Source organism: Pagrus major, chromosome 1, assembly GCF_040436345.1.
Source record: "Pagrus major chromosome 1, Pma_NU_1.0".
NCBI classification, from domain to species: Eukaryota; Metazoa; Chordata; class Actinopteri; order Spariformes; family Sparidae; genus Pagrus; species Pagrus major.
In genome coordinates this window covers 37,401,076-37,423,560 of record NC_133215.1, presented here as the reverse complement: position 1 = coordinate 37,423,560, position 22,485 = coordinate 37,401,076, and the positions used below count along the sequence as shown (strand labels likewise).

Below are 22,485 nucleotides of genomic sequence, written 5' to 3'. Positions count from 1 at the left end.
AATTTTATAACAAATCAAGGTGTCCCAAGTCTTCAATCTCCCTGGAAAGTTGTGGCAAACACACATTTTAAATAATACATTTACATACATTAAATGTTTTGTCTTTGGAGAAAAAGCAAGTTGTTTTTAATATATTTTATTTCTGAAATATCACTAGAAAGCATCACCGAGATTATTTCAATAAATACTAATTGGATTTGTGGGATGTGAAGCATAGTGGGGAATATTTTATGTGTGTGAAGGGAATAGACTGGAAACACGAGATGAACTGATGTCCCTCCATCCTATTGTATTGTATCATATAGAGAAAATACATTCTTGGAATAAAAAAGTCAAATTGGACAGAAGACAGATATACTTTAGTAATACAGTTAATATATAGTTTATATAATGATGAATTTATATTTCTGTCTGATTATGGGAACATTGTGGTACATCTAAAAAAAAGCAACAATTTTCATTTACAGTTAAAATACTGCCTGCAGCACCTGTTTGGATCCTGCTTACTCACAACATGGCACAGGTACTCCGCCTCATGAGTAGCTGCCATTAGTTACCATGGTGACGTATTTCACTAGAGAATGAGCGACCATTCTGAAGCCAAAAAGGCTGGGTTAAGGCCACCCTTAGCTCCCTAACTCACTAATCTCAGCATTATTCAGATTTAGCTCTCTCTGCAGTACGACTGTCATTATGATGAAAAGGAAGACAGACTTTGGGATGGTTTTCTATTTTTTTAGTTTGAGCCATGCATGGATCTATTACCTAACATAGTGTCAGCTTAAGTTATAACATGAAGCTATATATCACTCAAGATCACTTTAACTAAGGAGCTGTGATGGGACACATCTTCATCTCACGTAGTGTTGGCAGTAAATGTACAATCATTCAACACACATAAGAAAAGCAGCATTTCAATGTGAACAAACTAACTTAACTTAACTCAAAACATGCTATCCAGGTTTTTATTTGGATCTGCATAAAATTGTACTAACTCATATGCCCTGAGTGCTGGCATAAAGCTACTCCAGTGTGTCATTTCATACAGCATGCCAGAATCAAAAGAGGCGTGACGGTACACATCATAACGTTGAGATCTATGTGTTTTTTAACGTGTTTCCTTGGGTTTCCACCTGTTAATCTAAACTTGTACCCGCTAACTGTTCATAATCATATGGATGCTGTTATAAAATGTTGTGATTGAGATCCTGACCCACCATGCATCGTGGAAAATGACACAAGAAATTTTTTGCTATAAATTACATAATTACATAATCACCATCGGTAAACAGTGGACCCTGTCTGGCTCTCTCACTCGCGGGGAGGGATGCTGTGTTCTGGGGGAAAGTTCACTGAAGTCTGGACTGGTGGGCTGACAGTTACAATGATTTTTTTCAATACCAGTTCCCAGAGACAGTAATTACAACAACACAATTGTGGAAGGCAACAAAGACATGGTGAGTTGAAGTTTTTTGTTCTAAATCGCGTCACATAATCGCCACCATTCAAAAGCTGCCAAGCTCTGCTGCTGGGGACAGACGCTGTTTTTCGGGCTGAAATGTGACGAAGAGTGTCTGTGTATCTGCCTAACTCTAACCTTGAAAAAGACCATTTAACTCAAATACATACTTCATTCTTATGAAATTACCAGATGTATTTAATATTTACTATGGTCTAAATTAGATTAGATATTTGCCAACTGGACATTTGTGCCCTTTATGAAAGTGGGTCAATGTTAACCTGGGGCCTAAATCTTGGAATGAGACTGGGGTCGTGCTTCATCACATATTACAATTTCAATAAGAGCTATTAAAAATGATGATTATAAATACTATTCAGGGCTTGATTTGGGCTGGACCTTGCTTGAGCAAGTTTTTGGCCCTTAAATTGGGGCCGGCACCTATTGACTGTACTTCCGTTGACACTATCAAAAAAAAAATCTGTAATATTTAATGTCATACATTCTGTTCTTCTTTTATTTACCACTGAAGTTACTCGTAAATCTCTGGCTGGCTCTAAGTTTTGTATAAGGTCATGTGAGCTACGCTGGCATGTGATTTAATGTTTTTTAGTATCTAAATATTTTGGAATATGATCGCAGTAAGCGAACAATCAAATGTGTATTTGTGTTGTGAAATGGTGAAATGAGTAAGGCTAAATGAGGCTGTGCGTACGCTGTCCACAGAACTGAAGGGGAGGACATTGATAGATAGACGGACAGACAGAACATGTCACTTAGTTCGCTTACTTTTGTCAAGTTTAAAAAAGGCTCAGTTTTTGTTGACCTACCTTCTTTATGTTACAGGCAGGGATGACGTAATAGGGTGGTAGCCACGTAGCAAATATGTATAGCCCCAGTTAATCCCCCTCAAACATTTTAGTATTTTTCATTAAATCATTAAATAAAGCAATATGTAAAGGTTAATAGCCAGCCATTCATTCTTTTCCCAAACTGATCCCTGACTGTGTGATCGTGCATGTATGTAAAGTTGCCAGACATAGAGCCATAGGCGGTGGTGAGGTTGAGGAAAAGAAAGGCTAATACTTGATGAATGGTCCTTCAGAGGACATAGTTATTATTATTATTATTATTATTTTTTTTTTTTTTCTTTTGTACCAAAGTATTTAACCACGTGCCAGCATAGCTCAAATCTCACTTGTTTCACTTTTTCACTCTTTTATAAAAATCTGTTTTTCAAATGCATTGACTAGAATAGATGAGTGGCTTGTTCATTAGACCAGCATATTATCAGAAATATTATCAGAGAGGCTGCTTTGAGCATTTAAAACGTCTCCATGCACTGCAACAATGTCACTGCAGAAAATACTGTAGCACATTGTGTACTAAATATTTTTTAGACACCTCTGGAATTCAGGATTTATCAGGAGGATGGCTTGAACCTGGATTGTGTTCGTTACAAAGAATATTCATTAACATTAGATTCTGACTGATTCCTGTGGAAAGATTTAAAAAATAACTGAAGTTGAGCTGATGTTCCTCATGCATAAAAATGCACAGGTGTCGCACCTCCAGTTTCTGCTGCTGGAGGATTACTGCAGCTAATGTAGGCTAGTTAATATTTCCCCAATTAAAGATGTATTCATCCCATCTGCTATTAATCATAATGTTTTTATAATCAGGCCACCCAATCTCGGGAAGGTGTGCGAGACAGTCTGCAGATTGGACTTTTATACCCTGTCTGTACATTCATGTGGACAAACAATGCACACACACACAAACGCACATCCAACTTAAATACCATGGTAAATTGACTAATTTGAGTGAACTTTGTAAAGCTTTTACAGCTCCATTCTGAATAAACATTGTTTTTATTTAACCTGCTTAATTTTGGTGGCCTGGCTATGAGAATATGAAAGCTGGCTATTGGACACTTTCTCTGCCAGTGCTCCACTGACAACTGTAGCTGTCTGTTTCTCTGTAACATGAGGTGTCTACTAAATTTTCAAAACGCAAAGCTGGACAAAAGAAAAAATACAATGTTCATTCTATCCATTTCCATTTTTTTTTATCAAGGACAGACCAATGGAATGCTGGCTGCAGCATCCAGCACAGGATGGATGTGTTTGATTTACCATGCAGGGAGCACCTCCAGATCACACGGCATTTATGTTTCAGCTCCACCCCGCAAGCTGATATTCTGTTCTTACTCCGTCTCCTTGCAAGTTTTTTTGAATCCCCAAGTGTGTGTGTGTGTGTGTGTGAGAGAGAGAAAGACACAGAGAGAGAAATGGAGAGACGTACGATTTCTTATACACACCCTCATACATACCACACTCGCATACTGTTGGGTCTGTCTTTTCAGTGGGGGTGGGCACAGTTTTGAAAGATGATGCTATGAAGTCTGTGTGTGTGTGTGCGTGTGTGTGTGTGTGTGTGTGTGTGTGTGTGTGTGTGTGTGTGTGTGTGTGTGTGTGTGTGTGTGTGTGTGTGTGTGTGTGCGGTCTAAATGTTGGGGGTTGTAAAGATCCTAGAGACAGACATTTCCCCTTCTATCAATCTATCAGAGTCTCCTTTTTTCTGTCTGGGAATGAGACAAAAGAGAGTGAGACGGTGAACAGGGAAAAAAGAAAAAGAGTTGGCTACAAAGTGTCTGGTGAATTAAAGTTCAAAGTTAAACTTACCCTCATAAATTGTGTGTGTGTATGTGTATGTGTGTGTACTAGGCCTTCATAAGAATATATAACTTCTTTTGTTTGCCCCTTTTCAGGCATGATGCTATGACTATGAAGTTGAAGCTATGGACACTAGCTTGTTAATACGTTTGCATCTGTCTCCATTACAGATGGGACAAAATATCGATATGGCAATGCTTTCTCTTACGATATTGATATTTTCATTAAAACATGCAATCTTCATCCACGTCTTCGACATGCTCAACAGTTGTGGATAGCCCGCTCTAGTGTCCATCCCAATTCCTGCATGAGACGGACTTCACCACTATAAGTTAGGTTGTCTCATGCTTGCAGCTAATTTACAGCATGCTGCCGATCCAGTCCTTGTAATTGACTATTTACATCCCACTACAATCCCCCTCTTCCTCTCTGATTGCATCAGTCAGTCATCAATCATGCAGATGTATTTTGGTAGATGAGTGAATCAATTTGGTGGCAGTAAAGAAGAAGACCTCATGTTTGAGTAACAGTTATCACTATCCCTGCTAATGTCCATGCTATTTGTATCCGTGCTAATATCCATGCTATTGCTATCCATGCTAATGATGTTATTCATGCTGAAACTACAGCATCTATTAGCGATGGTATAACGTCTTACTATTAACCACAGCCCATTCTCAGTTTGAGAAAGTCTGTTAACTGTTAGACCATTAGAAACACTGACTGGAGTGAGACTTTTCTAGTCAGTATGCTCAGCAGTGTTTTGTCAACTGCCTTCATCATGTAAACAAAGCTTCTGTGGAACGTGTTCAGTGATGTAAGGTTAAGGGGCGCCATAGAGCCTGATTAATCTGTTATTTTTTTTACACGTTATTTTTTGTTACTAATCAATTGAAATTAATTTATATTGACAAGTTATTTTGACAGCCCTAGTACTGACATTATGTTGTATTATTTGCCTTTTAACTTTTATTTTATTTCACTGTACCTTGTAACCTTGTTAAGAAAGGTGTTATATAAATAAAAATGATTATTACATCAGTCACTACCTCATAAGTCCTTGTGATTTAAACTTCTGGAAATGTAATTTACACAGATTGAAAACTCCAGGCTATTTTACATTAGAGTGATGATCCACATCGACATGGACAAATTGCACTCAGTGTGTGTGATAAAGTGCCACCTAGACAAAACTTCATCTCAATTCATGTCATATTCTGTGAAACTAACACCACAATGTTGTGAATAAATGCATATTTCCTAAACTTTGCCTATTTAAGGGTATTTTGTATTCTTCAGTTACATGATTTATTAGATGATTATCTTGCAATGTATTGATTATTGCAGGATCGCTAGGGCTGGGCGATATGGGCAAAACTGTTATCACGATATATTTTTTATATCGATCGATGTCAATAATTATCACAATATATATTTAACAATAATAATAATGTTCAATTTACAGTTTTAAGTATTCTGAGTATTCTCCTTAGAACAGAACCCAAGACAAACCAGAAGGTTAATTATGGTTTATGTACAATTATTTATTTTAAGAATGAAAAAAGGTGAAAAACAGAACAGAACCAACCAACACACAATAAATAAAATTATAAATATGTTAACAACAAATGCCTTGTTTTAAACGTCTCTCTAAACACTTTAGAGGTAGTAAACTTAACATTGATAAAAGAAAATAATAAATATGTAAACAAAGATTCTGATCACAAAGTGACTTGTTTCAAACGTCTCTAAACACTTTAGATGCACATTCTTCACTACAAGTTTCTTGCAAGAAAGACTAATCCGTCGACAGTCTCAGGCTTTAAAGTTGCCCTATGGCAGGACACAATGTTGCCACCTGTGCTAAAAATGCACTCTGAGGGGGAGCTGGTGGCAGGTATGCAAAGGTAACGTTTGGCCAGGCAGCTCACTCTGGGAAAGGACGTTACATTGATCTTCCACCATGCCAGGGGATTGGTCTCACTGTCTGCATCAGGAGCTTGCAGGTAGTTCTTTAGTTCAGCTTCAATAGCCTCCTCTTCTGTAAGAACTGATTTGGTGCTGGTGTAGGATTTTATGAAAAAACTACCCAGTGTCGTCGTCTTCTTCATCTTTGCTGGGGTAGGTGCAGCTGCAGCTGCAGCAGCTCCTCCCTCAGCTCCTGCTTCTGTGGCTCCTGCAGCTCCTTCCTTTTCCAACATCTCCATCATGGCTCTGGCTTTTATGGTGTCAATCTTCTCACCCTTCAAGTACTTGGTCTTGAACCTAGAATCTACCAGTGATGCCATGTTTAGGAGGTCATCAGTGATCATGTCATCATATTTCTTATTCAAATATTCGGTGATCGTGGTCTTGATGGTTTTGGTTAGCTCAGTGCCATCATTGTCATGCTTTAACAACTCTTCATTGAAAAGATGCAGGACTGGTCTGAGGTAGGATATACTGACATATTCTTCCCCAGAGAGGGCATCGGTGAATTCTAGAAGTGGATTCAGTGCCTTGTGGAATGATTCAAGGACATCAATATCCTGCCACGTGGGAATCAAATGCCTGGTCTTTTTGTCAGCTGACAAGACCTGTGCGATGGCCTTATCTTATTCCAGCACTCTCTCTACCATCTTTTGACGTGAGCCCCATCTTGTAGGTGACTCCGTGACCATCTTGTGCTGGGGTAGTTTGAGCTCCTCTTGTGCTGCTGCCAGGTCTCTCTTCTTTTTCCAAGAGAAGGAGAAGGCACTGACCACTCGTTTACATATTCCAACAGCTCTTTCGATCCTCGTCTCTCCCACTTCTCTCTGAAGATACATAGAAAGGCAATATAGAAAATATGTTAAAGAAGACTCAGTAACAGTCACTGATGACATGAAGAAATAAAATTAAAAAAATATCACAACACTACACTAGAATAGCCAACACTACAATTACATAAAATTAATAGCATTTTAGAATACTGGGCAGAGGTAAAATAGTTGATGACATCCAATGGCTTCTGTAATCTAAAGACAAAAGGACTTGGGCATCTACCATTACAGCTAATGAATGCTGCCAATTAACAGGTTGGTTGACACTTACTAAATACATACACATACAATGTCATTAAGAGAAAGATTAAATAACACCAGCATTATCCTTTAACCTATTGACACCTTAATGAATAATAAGATAGCAGGTCATTGTGTCCCCCCAGTATATTTTTTGGGTGTTATTTGAACAGTGTTTTGTGACTTATAGATCGCCTGCAAGCTCACTGTTCTTCTTTTGATGTACCAATTTTAGCCAGTAGGTGACAGTGTCCTTACAGGGAAATCATTCACATGCCTTGCATAGACTTAAGCCGCAACAGTGTGAAAGAAATTATATAAAGTACAGTAGCAACTGCTTATAGCTACAGTTATCTAAAACAATATCCCATTTGTTGCTTGCAAAATCTACAAAAGTGTGCAACACCATAAATAATTATAAGATAAATGTACAAATGCTTGAGTTAATAGCTTACCAATGGCTAGATGTAGACGGTGGCCAAAACACTGCAGTCGTGTCCACTTGTTTAGTGAAGCGGCCTTCACTATGTTGAGTCCCCATGACGTGAGTGCTTCCACAAGCCCCTGGGCAATTATCTCCGTGGTGTGGTCGTCTGGAAAATATGCCGTTTGAAGGCATCTGCTTTGCAGATTCCAATCCTTGTCCACGTAGTGTATAGTGAGACTCATGTATGGTTCAGATGTGCGACTAGACCACATATCAGCGGTTGTCGCGAAGTGCTTGATATTTCTGAGCTGCTCCTCCAACTTTACCCTACACTCTGCATAGAGCTGAGGGAGTGATGTTTGGGAAAAGTACTTTCGCCCAGGCAGCGTGTACTTGGCATCCATCACAGTCATTAGCTTCTTGAAGCCCTGCTTTTCAACTGTGCTTATCGGCATCATATCTTTCATGATACAGTATGTTACTGCGCTGGTTATATCTCTGTATCGCTTTGATTTCTTCTCGTATGGGGTTATGGCTGAAAAAGCAGAGGCAATTGTCGGTTGAACTGAAGTTTGACTGGTTGAAGCAGTGGGGCTGGACTGTTGGCTAGTTGAGGGGAAACTGACGCTAGCATGATGGCACAAACTAATGCTCTCTGAGTGCTCTTTGGGATGGTACCTTTTAAGATGGTGGAAGAGGGTCATGGTGTTTCCAGTCCTACTGAGGACTGGTCGCCGACATATTTTGCATCTAATGCTAGTCTGTGCTTTGTCATCCTTCAGGTAGTCGAACCATCTCCAGATCACTGAAGTGGTATGACCTTTCTTCGGTACAATTTCGTCTTCTTTTGTTGTTTCCTCGCACTTGGGTTCGCTTGCTGGACCGCTCATTTCTTGCGTAGCCTCGACATACAGGTGGTCACCGTCATTCTGAGTTGTTGTGAGTGGGAGGGGCCAGAAACATGCATCAACCACAGGAAAACGGACTCCAAAAAAAAAAAAACTTTATCGAAAATAAATGTAGTAAATTTATCATTGTTATCATGGAAGATTTTATCATGAAAATTATCGAGATTGTTTTATCGCCCAGCCCTAAGGATCGCTATGCAGTGAAATGTATCATATCGTGAGTTACTCTGTGATTCCTATCCCTAGTCTCTGTTCAAAATGCACTCAGTCATCATTCAGTCAGCGCTGAGTGTGAAAGTGAGACGTCCACTGTTAAATTGTCAGTAGTTTTGATGGCACTGCCAGATCCTTTTCAGCTTCCTGATCAGTACTGTGCAGAAATGAGAAAGAAGCAAGATGTCTCACTCATTAGCGACTTCCATCATCAGCTCTGTAGAAACTGATGTGTCAAATTCAGAATGTGATTGATTCAGACTTTTTAGAACAAGTTTAACGTCTTCTGAATGAAATGTGATGAGGTATATGATCTGCTGCTTTCTACTGTTCTGTTTTCCCATCGTGATCATGGTGACAAACATTACACACAAGAAAGAAAATGTAAACTTGTATGTACTATATGTAATGTAACTTGAGAGATCTGCCAGTCAGCTTTCAAGGACATATATCACCTGTTGTTTTGAGTGTAATAAGAAGCCGCAGAGCAACATTGTGTTAGTTTTTGCTTAGCATAGCTTGTACAGTAGCTAATGCCAAGGTCTGGGTGAATACTTGATTCTGATTGGCTGGAGGGTGTCAATTAACTTTTGGTAAACAGACACATCTGTATATCCTCCTCTTGACTATACTACTCAAGTAGTTCCAGTGACCGTTCTAAATTAATATGCTGTACCTAAAATGAGTGGCATCAGCTGGCTGCAGACACCTCGACGCATGTAAATAATTAAATAATTAACTTGCAACACACAAGATACAGTAAATAGCCTACACTCAGGGCTGTAGATAGTAAATTAAGTGGGTCACCTAAGTAATGGATAACTCATAAAAAGGTGAGTAACCCTGTTTGATTTTAAAAACTAGGTAAACTGACTTCATGTGCGTTTACTCCTCACTACACCTGCTACACTGTCCCTCTGAGCTGACTGTTATCAAGCCATCCTCGCTATTCAACCTGCTTGGTTACTTCAGGCTGTAGCCGGCCACTCATTTTTTATTGATTTGGAGACTTGTCTTTTTGTTTAACATGCTGTGAAATTATATTTACCATTTGTCGACCGTACGCAATGTTATTGACTTGGCTAAAAGCTGAGCTGAAGGGTTCAATCATGGACCTATAACTAGTGGACACAGCCCTTGAGGCGGAGCCCCGTTTATTCCTATGAAAGCTGCTCAGTGGCACATGAAGCCAAAAACACTTGACTTCTTGCCAGTTCTTCCGCATTGTGCAGCCCATAGAGCGTGCACACTAGATACTTCTGCCAACCGAGCTGGCTAACTTACTGTTTAGTGTCCAGCTAACTTGAGTGAGGATAAAATAATTTAATTGTGCAGCTTCTAGACTTTCCAAATGTTATTGGACCGAATGGCTCAAATAAGGACAGCGAACGTCTTTTTGGGCCACAGGGCATCACGTGACACTGTAGTTACACGGCTCAGCCACTACGAAAATTGGGTTCAAACCCCAACCCACTTCCTGGGGGCTTGGGTTCAGTGAGTGGAGTTTATCTCCCGTTGCTAAGTCGTATCTAAGACCGGTCCTATTTACTGGAGTGATGGGATTGCAATGACTGTTTCACCTATTAGTCAAACTCTCAGGTGTTGGCAGGGAAACGGAGTTATTGCTTATGAAACACATATTTTGATCACAAAACACGTAAGAATATATGTTAATGGTCTTAATGTTTTTTTCTTTGCCAAGTGACCTTGGTATGTTGCATGCTGTAGTAACAACCCTTGGTTTCGTTTTTGGGGGAAAATACCAGTTACACTTGTTTAGAATGTGAGATATAGTGTGCTGCTTCAGGAAAATTGTGTTGATGTTGCAGAAACATAAAATTCAGGTCCTTGCATGAAAGGCAAAGGTCCAATACGGGTCAGTCAAATCATTCCATCACCACTGTCAGCATAAACAGTAATGCTGGCACTTGTAACTACAGCTGTGGCTCTTCAGTGTCAAGTTGAGACCCAGTATGAAGAACTTACTGAGAAAATGTTACAGAGGGATGAAAATTCTGTTTACCTTGTTTCCAGAGGCACATTGCTACCCAGCACCCAGCTGTCTTGCAGCGGGACGCTCTCAGGTGGCGTGGTCTGCAGCTCGGCTGGTGATTGGCCGGCCACAGGGGCCGGGCTTCCAGTGGGAGGGGTTAGCTGCCTAGTCGAATTCAGGGATTGGCCAGCGTGATGCGTGGAGCCCAGGGATTGGTTCAGAGCTGTAATTGAGGGCTGCTGGCGGTGAGGGGGAGGTACCGGAGGCAGAGTGGAGCCGTGGTGATTGGATGGTTGCTCTGTTGAAAACAGAAGAAAGGCACGGTTGGAAGGATTGTCGTCGTTGTAATGCATTTATTATTCTTAATTTATTATCCAGCTCTGACTTTGCATTTGCTTTTGCAGTGCATTAACCCTTGTGCCCTCCTCTGGCATTTTTGTACATTTTTCTCATTTTTTTTTAATTTGGTGATCATTTTGGCTGTGTTACAGCTTATGGCATGATTTTTGTCAAATAATGTCTTTTATATTCTATTTATGCATTTACTACCCTCTGGACACCTGCGTGGCAAAAATGTACACACACAGAAAAACTGCTATAAAATCATCATACATCAATATTTTTTTCTACTTTTTTTTTTCATAAATCACTTAAACAACTTCCCACCTATTCAAAACTACCAAACATTCAATCATCATTCAATCAATCCAATCCAAGCCAAGCTGCATGTGTATCTTTGGCTGTGGAAGCAGCCAGGTGCATAAACACAGTGACAGTTGTTTTTGCTTTGAAAATGTGCTTGAGTAAAAACATGGCCTCTTGCCTTTGCTGTACTCAAAAACAAAGACACATGAAACACATCCCTCAAAAGATGGCATTTTTTCACCCCTGAAATGATCAGTGTGTGCTTACAGATTCAAACACACTCTCTCACACACACACATGCGCGCGCGCACACACACACACACACACACACACACACACACACACACACACACACACACACACACACACACACACACACGCACACACGCACACACACACACACCAGGTAGAGAGCACCAGGTCACATGCTGCAGGACCTCCAGGATCTCATGGCAGTGAGATTAAAAAATGTGGTTTCAATGGCAGTCAATGGGGCATTTTTGGCCACGAAGGTGTCCAGAGGGAGTAGCTGTCACTACATAAAAAATACTAATGCAATCAAATCAATTTTGCTGCTAATCTTTGACATATCCAAGACTCTAATCACCACCAAAGCCCCATCTACCTACTATTTATTTTATGGAAAATAATTCATTTTTTGTGTTTTTTTGTAACAAAAAATGAAATAATTCAAATAATTAAACTGGCATTTAAAGGGTTAAAATCCTGAAAATGATTGAATGTTTGGTAGTTTTGAATAAAGTTGTTTAAGTGATTTATTTAAAAAAAGTAGAAAAAAATATTGATGTATGATGATTTTATAGCAGTTTTTCTGTGCGTGTACATTTTTGCCACGAAGGTGTCCAGAGGGTAGTAAATTTGAGGAGGGCACAAGGGTTAACAATGGACAGGCTAAGTGAAGCTTTAAATAAGAAAAAAACTGTATAGTGTGCTATACACCATAGTTGCAAAGATATTAAGGGATGTTTTAAGGTTTCATTTGCTTCTTATAAACTAAATATTGGCTTTCATTTTGTACAGAATATCCATCAATTTATTAAAACCCCTTATAACCCCTGTTCCCAGTTGTGGGGAAAAAGAATATTTCAAAAGGATGCAAATTCAACACAGACAGGAGCAGATTCCATATTTGTCAACTGAGATCAGCACTAAACAAATGGAGTAAGTGGGGTCTGAAAGAGTTGCATTTGGGTGTTTTTTGATCAGAGTGTTGTACAACTGTCTTTGGTAACTGAGCTGTTTTGGTGTTTGTTTTTGTCCGTGAGGACGTGGGGACACTTATCTCTCTCCCCAATGCGAACTACGGGTGAGCCAGGGGGGTCAGCCCCCCTTAATGAGACATAAGCTCCCCTGAAAACATGATTTGTGAAATTTTCGGGGGGTCTCTAAAATATTGGCAAAATGCTGTTTTTTCCCATGCATTTCCTTTTTGTTTTGTTTTTTGTTTTTTTGTATTGTCATAATCACGAATCATGTGTAAAATTAGGCTATTTTTAATCTATGATTTGCGCATGAGGGTGATTCATCACTATTTCACTTTAATAAAGATGCTGGCCTGCATGCAATTCTTGTCCTCACCTTTGAAGCGTGGGGGCGCTATGTCTTAAACGTCACTTTATATCAGACATCGGAAACGAAAAAAAGACCCGCTCTGGACCATTTGCGCTGGAGCCGTTGTACCCGCTCAATTTCGGTGCTGAATCGTATTTACTGCCATGTTTTGCAGTCATCATGTCTAAAAGAAAACAGGGAAACCTACTTGCAAATTTCGGATTTACAAAGAAATCGAAGACGAATGACTCTGAGGAGCAGCAAGAGGCGAGTTCTTCGGCAGATGCTAGCTTGAGGACAACCAACACCACCGCTGCACCTGCGGTTGCGTAAAAAAATCTTTAAACATCGCGATAGCATAGCACACAAAAGGGCTGTTAAAGTCACAGAAACCAAGCAAAAGGAGATTCTGCCAAACAGAGTACTTGAGATAAATTCCAAGTTAAAAGAAGACACGGCATCTTCATTCAGATCGGCCTATATGGTGGCCAAGGAAAGGCTGGCTTATAAAAAGCTCCCTCCTTTAATGAAACTACAGGAGCTCAATGGCGCAAAAGTAGGCACTGTGCATAAATCAGATAAGTCATATGCTGAAATTATAGGCAATATTGCACAGCATATGCGGATGAAGTTAGTCTCAAACATAAAAGAGATAAATTAAAAAATCAGCATGTGATATGTGCTGACATAAGGCAAGTAGGCGTACAGGCTTGTAATAATGGATGTGTTTTGAGTAAGTCCTTGCTCTGAGGCATGCGCAAGCGTCCGTCCGCAAGGTTAGGGTAAGGGTTAGGGTTAGGCAATTATATGTAATGGTTGGAGTTGAGCTAAGTCCAGCAAATGAATGTAAGTCGATGTAATGTACCCTGTAAGTGACATAAATCAAATTTACCATTCACTGTATGGCTCAAAATATGAAATTATGTTTTATTGGATGTTCTAAAATTTAATAAATGTCCATAATTGACTGCAAACCTTTGCCTCTCAAAAATCCATATAAAATGTGAATGAACACTGGCAAAGTTAATTTATGCGATCACCTTCTCCTTTTGTTTCCTCTCTGTTAGGCCCTGAGACGTCATTCCTCAGTGAAAACTACCACAAGAAAAGTGATGTTTCAAGTACTATGCATTTCTTGTGATGTGAAATGGCAATGAAGAAATTCGTAAAATTCGTAATAATCGTATAATGAATGTAAAAAAAACTTTAGTTCTTGAATCTTGATGTCTTTGAATCTGTAATCAGATTTGGATGTTTTGTTCATTTTGTTCAAACATCATCTGAGACAAATGCAAGAAGAAAAGCATTCTGCTGTCAAAATCAGCATTCAATGACTGAGTTTCCATGTTAACCACTACGTAAATCTTACTGTGGTGTACAGGCTGGTCAAGGCTGCTGAGAACTGTAACCCAATGCTGTGCTCAGCTCAGCCCGGCTGAATGCTGATCAGTGATCGGCCTTCAAAAGAGCCAGCTTGGTTTTCTGTAAAAATATTTGCTCAAACTTGACCTGGCTTCAACTTTTCCCTGCCGTTTTTTCCCAGTGCTTTTTGGCTCCTTTTCTGTCTTCAGGGTGCTCTGAAGGAAATGAATGGCAATGCTGGTATTTGATTTACATAAAGAGCATCAAGTCTCCATTTGCCAGCCCTGCTGTTATTCATTCTCCAATGCCCTCACTGGAGAAAATAGAAAGCAAAGAGAATAAAGATGGGATATGTGCAGGAGCAGTGGGGCGGGTGAGGGAGGGCATTTTGGTTGTGGAGGAAGTGCTCATCTTCCTCTCTCTCTCCGCTTGCTCTCCCACTTTCTCTCCATATGCTGTTTTGCCAGCTTAGTAATTGCTCCACTTATGCAAACCTTCAAGGCTAAATGCTGAATGCCACGCACGTACGCACACACGCACACACACGTACACACACACACCAACACAACGCACGCGCACACACACACACTCACACATACACACACATGCACGTACACACACACATGAACAATTCTACATCTGTGTGTCACTTCAAATGTAAATCTAAACAACTTTAATTCACTTAGATGCTGAAAAGCAGCAGCGCACACACACGCACACACACACACACACACACACACAAATAACACAAACACATCATGAGTACTGTTTGCCTAATAAAAATGTGGATAAGAGCCTCCCTCTTATCCACATTTTTAGGGAGATGTATTACTCTGGCTGACAGAAAAAAAGCTGTCTTAGTGCAGCTGAAAAATGCCTTTGTGTGTCAGGATCAATGTCTCATTGGATCTTCCCAGAATACCTCTTATGTGTGTGGTTAATATAATAAAGCCTTAAATCAGCATGTTTCATACAGCTTATATGTTTGTCCCCTACGATGACATCTGTGCATGAGTCTTAATTGTGAAAGTAACATTCACGCAAAAGGGACAGCATACAAGGGGCAACACATTTTACAGTAATGAGTATCCTAATGCATCCTTGCTATATTTTTGATATATTTTTCATTTTTTTTGCCTCTATGCACCCTTTTACTGAAGCACACGTTTGCCTATTATAAAGATGCACTCATCAACATCGGAAAAGGAAGTTGGGGGATTTAATTGAGTGCAGCACACTGTGAGAGGATCTCCACCAACAGCTTCCACCAACTAGCCAGCCAGGCCAGCAGGACATAACATAACTGAAAGTGAAGCGACCGCCCCAGGAAGAGTGAAAAGAGAGGTGCAGTTGTCATGTTAGGAATAGACCATACGCATTGAGGCACTGAATAAATATATCAACTTACAAATTTACACCACGACAGCATTTCACTCTTGCTTTGTTTGCAAGTCTTTTTGTTGTAACTTGTCGTTATATTTATCATAGCAACAACTTGCTCCCCTTTACTGTATTAAGCAACAGGCAATCAATCCATTTTGTGATGAAAAAGAGTCAAGCAATGCGCCGAAGGCCCCTTTTTATTTATTTATTTAATGTTTATTTAACAGGGACGATACATACAACATTGCCACAGAAAATGGGAAAATGTGATGCATATAAGACGTCTAGCTTCAGCTAATTTGCAGTCTTTGTCCCTGGTCAGGCTTTAGAATAGAATAAAATATACTGAATACAATAAATGCAATGATACAAATCCAGTGGATAATACAGTGAGTAGGTACCATGAATAAATAAACACAGCTGCAGTTATAAATTTCAGATTAAAACAAAAAAGTTAAATTTAGCATTAAACATTAGTAAAGTGCTGTATTGACAATGACTTGAGAGATGTTAATGTTCACATTTCTGCTGCTGCTTAAGCCATGTTTAACTTTCACATGAAACCTCTTTAGTTCTGTTTCTTTAGTTCTAATTTCTGATGGTAAAGAATTCCATAAGTGTGTACCTTGCACTGAGAGAGATGATTCGCCAAATGTTGTCCTGCATCTTCGAATTTTACAGTTTTGCTTGGTTATGCTCCTTGTCATTGTCTTACAGTTGTCTGTCTTTTTAAAGATCTGAGACATCGCTTGTGGGGCCAGTCCATTTACTCACTTAAAAACAACTTTCAGAAAAGAGAATTTTTATAAAATTGGAAAAAGTCAACAAATTGTATTTCTCAATAATTTTGCAATGGTGCCATTTTTGTGGCTTCTGGTCTAAGATTTTTAAAGCTTGTTTATAGAGTGAGAATAGAGGTCTAGTAGCTGAGTCAGTGGCCTGGCCCCAGGCAGTGATGCAATAGGATAAATGTGAAAGAACCATGGCATGCAAATATAAATGAGATGCCTTAAAAGAGAGACATGACCTGATAAGTCTAAAGCAGTTCAGATTAGTTTTTACAGTTTTAGATAGCTTCTTTATATGTGGATCAAACTTAAGTTGATTTTATAGTTTTATGTGAACATGCTCAGAGCCTGATGGTGAATCCTTCCACTCATTACCTCTGACTGGGGTTTTAGGTTTTGTTGAGCCAGCTCACACACAAAGAAAGCCTGGCTCTGTCAAACAAGCTTCGTAGCTTACCCAAAGTGTCCTTCACAAAGCTGCTGAGAGCAACTTTTACTGAGGAATTAAGAATTATATACCTTATAAAAAAATGCCATGGTCAATACAGTTGTATGTTGAAATGCAACCTGCTTGTGTGTGATTGTGAAGAGTCGCAGCCTGCAAGGACAGCTACTGTTCCCCACCAAATGACATCCAACTGGGACATCTCACACAGCAGCCTCAGGCAGCTTTGCAGAGAAAAGCAGGAGTCATCAGCACAGCCTGGACACTGACAGTGACAGGTATTTTCTAGCTGCCACCAAGAATCACCTGTGTTGAAGCAAGGACACTTTTTCTGGTTGGTAAAGTCTTCATCTTTGATTATGCTGTTACTTGGACATGCAGCACAGAATCTACAAAACACAGTCCAGTGATTGCTATTAAGCCAGCTTTGACTTTGTGATGTGAGGGCATTTATGATTTGTGTGTGTTTGCTGACAGACATTTTCTGCTTAATGAATTACTCTCACTTCAAAACCCAATAATGAAGTTATGTGACTTGCAATCAAAAAACCCGTAGTCCATGTAGGGTTGGGTACCATTTGCATTTTAACCAATACAGATACCTGGAATTTGTTACCAGTACCCAACATTACCTTTTTTTTGTACCTTACTCTCTCTATGAAAACAAAAATGTCATTTCAGTTTTCAAATATAAGTCATCAAAAATAGCCAGCATTGCTTCAAAGGAGGAAGCACACACACAGGCACACACACACACAATGTCACAGGCCTGTCACCTCCACCAAGATTAAATTTGAACACAATCCAGTACCAGAAGGTATTTGGTCAAATGAGCTTTTCAAATTAATTCCAACTCCCTCAGTTCAAGTAAAAATCCATGCACAATCAGTGTTGTGGAGAGACTGCAGCCTTCTGCGTCAGCTCCCGAAACAAATCACAGAGTGAAGAAAAATAATGGACCCAACTACTTTACCGCTCCAATTTCCAGATTATAAAACACAAGTATCTGTCAGTCATCTCATTTATTAAAGATTAGCTTTAAATGGTGTTTAGTCTTTAAAAACCATTAGTATGAGGAGTGTTCCACAGACTTTTTGTTGTTTCACACAAAATAGTTAACAACCAAACACTGATGATAAAAATAATAAAACATAACTGACAATAGCAGAACATATTCAGACTGAAATTAAAGTTAAAATTTCTCAGTAAATTCTTGTAAATTAACAAATAACCAGTGTTTCATACTGATCCAATCTAAGACACGTTGATTATCCCAGAATTCTAGTATCTTTCAATATAAAATGCCTCCTTTATCTCTATTAGTACACCTGTAGTATAAAAAACTTAAGATACCCTGTGGACAGCAGTGCTTCGCTCATGGGTGCAGTCAATACAGGGCAAACCACAGTGGACCAAAAACATCAATATTCAAGTGCATGCCAGGACACCATTGACACTATTTTATTAAGTTACATTAAAAACAACAAGGATTGAACTACCCACATGTTGCTTCATCAAATTTTCTAATTTGATTTTCATACCTCTACTGTCTTTAATCTTATAAACCTATGAACAAACACCATGAGCTTCGCAACCAAATGGTACCATGTTTTTACCATGTTGAAAATGCATCAGCCTTTCCACACTGTATCAATGCTCCATTATCAAGCCCATTCTGCTTGCTTATGTAGAGAATGCCCAATTCAATGAGACCCCTGCCAAGTTTTCACTGCTACCTTGCACCAAGACATTTTCTCACATAACACATACACACAAGTTGTAGTGAATTGTCTATATGGATTTTAGGGATGCCGGTTGGCGTTACATCCGACAATTTTAGGTTGGAGATTTTAGTGGTCAATCATCCACATGGATACATGAACCAGCACTTTCCACTGTCATGCATCAATCCGAATCACCAAAGCCACCTTGCAAATGAATCATTCACACAGTAACCATAGCGACAAGCCAACACATTTCAATGTATTGAAAATATGATACAAACCCAGACCCAACAGAAGAAATGTCCTTTTCAGGCAATCCCAATATTCCAATTGTAAAGAGAAAATGCCCTTTGCTCAGTTCAGTTCATGTAGGGTTAAATCAATTAGGCACCATAAAAACAGACATTAAGTTTGCTAAGTTCAGTTCAGTTCGGTTTCTTCATTTGAACCCATGTGAACCCTTTTCCCCCCGAACAAAATATCTTTGCCAATGTTGCCAATGAGATATCTCTGGTATTGGCCAGCTGATTTTCTTTGTGTATACAAGATGTAACAGCCCAGGCAAAGTTTTCCTTGTAGCTGAGGTCCGGAGTTGTGTGATGGTCTTGCAGCAAGAGATGCAGCTCTGAGTAATTCCTCCAACCGCAGACTATACACAAAGGCTGGAATAACCATGGATGCTGCTACATACACACGGCTAGAGGGACTGTGCCTCTCCACTTTGTATGCCACCAGGGCGCACTCTCTGCAGGGGCCCCACGCCAGAGGATAGTTGCCCTGCATACTGCCTTTCCATCATTTGTAAGTACAGCAACAGCACTGTCAGTAGCCCTTTTCACACAGGGACTCTGCATTATTTCTGTAGCGAAGGCTCGCCGATATTCCGCATTTGTTTGTTCACACTGAACCAAGCAGCTCTGGCGTAAAGCTGCACCAGTGTTTCAATTCATACAGCACACCGGCACTGCAGATCCAAAAGAGGCGTGATGGTACAGACATGTACCCGCTAACTGTTTATAATCATATAGATGCAGTTATAATGTGTTTTGACCCACCATGCATCCTGGAAAGTGACAAAGTTATGTTTTCTGCTCTCATTTACATAATTACATAATCACTATCAGTAAACAGGACCCTGTCTGACTAACATCCCCTTCACTCATGGTCAAAAAGAATCTTGTATGTGATCAAGTATGTGAATTTGATCACATACCTGTATCATACGATATAGTGAAACTGGTACCATCCCGAGCAGTGGGCAAAGTTTGCACCCAAGGACCAGACTCCATTACTTAGCTAGAGCCTGGACCAAGGGCACTGACTGGAGAATCAACCTAGCGTGCATGTTTCGATGGTGGGGGAAACTGAAATACCTGGCGGAAACCCATGCAAGCACAGGGAGAACAGGCAAATTCTGCACAGAAAGGCTTGTCCCAGTGGGACTCAAATCCAGGACCTTCAACAGTGCAAACATTGCGCCACTGTGCTGCCAACCAACACAAAAATGACAATTACTAATATAAACTACCAAGTTCTGAACAGACACAAGTTTTACAAAAAACAACTAACAGTTACATTTGTATTTTGGAACTTAAAGCAGCAAACTAAATAAAATTCCCTGTCAAGCTCAAGGCTTGATGAGAAATATGGGCCATTGCTACACCTCTATTGGCTCAGTGTTACCATTGGTTAGCTGAATGCTGTGTAACTGATGTGTTTTTTTCTGAGAACAATTGGTGAGTGAAACATACATAATTAGACTTTTTAACTTTAATTTTGATTATGAGGAGGTGCAAAGGTGCACCTTGAGAATGCTCTGTGCGGAGAGTGTAGCGCTACCCCTTCTCACATTCTTCCCATTTTTAAGAAAAAGGAGTGTATTCAGGGGTTGCGTTGATGCCAAAGCCAGTTCATTAAATAAAGGTGTGACTGTGACTTGAATTGAAGTTTGAACTGACAGTGAGAAAAAATAATATTTATGGCTGATCGCCACAAAGTGCGCTGCTAACGTTGGCTAGTCATTGATGTACAGACGCCTGGCAGTTGAGTAAGGAAGCACATCTACTGTATGTACAGTATGACAGCTACTTTTCACAGCTTTTCTGCGTTATGGGGAGATTGACACTGTTATTGTGAATGGACACTGATAAGAAGCCTCCTTTACAAATGCTTAATGAATGGACAAACTGTTGTTTGTGAAACAGCATCCAGACAACTCTTCCTACTTTTAGGCGAACAGTTTGTTCCCATATTTTTCATAATCAGTCTGCCCTATAGTTGTCTTAAATTTTCTGCAACTTAAACAATACTCCAACCCTCTCCTCTGTTAGCAAGGATTTAGTTAATGGTTTCAATAACCGGTGTTCTTTCGCATTAGAAGCCACTGCACCCTTCACCACCAATAACAGCTTCAAATAAATCACTGTGGTTAAAAAATGTTATCCGTAGTTGTGAGCAGGACTGCAGGAGACCTGAGCACAGATAGAAGAAATTTAAACTTAATTTTCATTTATTACACATGAGAGAGCACTCTTCTCAATCAAAAAATCACAGATGTAAAAACAGCCTATTCATAATTCAGAACTATCTCAGAATTAATCACCAATAGTATAAACAATCCCCGGGTTTTATTCAACACTACTTGTACAACCTGTATCTCCTGTGCGAATGGTTGCTATCATTCTTTGTCAAAAGGTTCAGCAGTATTAGATCCAACATTGTGCCCCCAGTTATCTCTCTAGACTCCGCAAATACTGCTCCAAATATTTTCACTCAATTTGCCCCTATTACAATGCACAATCTCACCAAAACAATTTCTCCCCCAAAGCTGCTCCTGTGCTCTGGCAATCTTGATATTTTACCCTCCAGATTTTTTAAAGAAGTCTTATCCATCATTGGTCCTAGTATCCTCTCAATTATCAACTTTATCCATTACCTCTGGCTGTGTCCCAGACCACTTTAAGACAGCACGCATCCAACATCTTTTGAAAAAGTCCGGTCTCGATTAATCAAATCTGAATAATTTTCGACCAATTTCAAAATTACCATTTATCTAAAAAATCCTGGAAAAAAAGTGTTTTTGTGTTTTTGACAAAAACACAGAACAGAAACAGCTTTGTTAAGAGTTACTATTGACCTTCTTATGCAATCTGATAGACAATCCCATATCACACCGATCTTAGCCTCTCTGCACTGGTTGCCAGTTAAGTTTAGAATTAATGTCAAGATTCTTTTAATTTCCTACAAGGCACTAAACGGCCTAGCCCCTGCTTACATCGTTGGACTTCTGACCCCATACATCACTGACCAACCTCTCAGGTATTCCAATCAGAACCTCTTGGTAACTCCATGTGCCAATCTCAAAACCAAAGGTAACTGCTCTTTTGTGGTCATGGCACCCAGACTCTGGAACACTCTTACTTACATTACCTAACTAGAATGGCACTCAGTAGAGCACATACCTATGCTTAGGCCCTTCCCCTTTCAATCAAGCCTAATCACTATGGGTATCTTTCAGAATCCCCTTTATCTCAGCTGCACAGAGTGGTAGTTGCAGGTTTCTATCCCAATAAGTTATCGTATAGTGGCTGAAAAAAAGACTACTCTCTATGAAAAAATATTTAAATCCAAAAGATCTGCATTTCTATTTGGATCTTTATGAAATTGTACTTACTCATAGATACCAGCAACATAAATATGTTTTTTTTAATCAAGATCCATGTATTACTCCATGAGAAATTAATGAGAATGCTGAAAACGCCCTTTCTCGCAATGTAAAGAAAGTGAGAAATTATTTGATCCGTCACTTTATCTGGATCTGCACCAAAAGTTAATGGGGTTTATTTTGGGT

At 39.6% G+C, this 22,485-nt stretch overlaps 1 protein-coding gene across 1 annotated transcript in view; it reads right to left on the bottom strand.

The window, feature by feature from the left end:
* Positions 1-22,485, bottom strand: part of LOC141005578 (teneurin-3-like) — a 322,641-nt gene that overhangs the window by 235,493 nt on the left and 64,663 nt on the right. Inside the window, exon 3 of the mRNA XM_073477461.1 lies at positions 10,747-11,014. Coding sequence (XP_073333562.1) covers positions 10,747-11,014 — 268 coding nt within the window. The remainder of the gene's footprint in view (positions 1-10,746; positions 11,015-22,485) is intronic.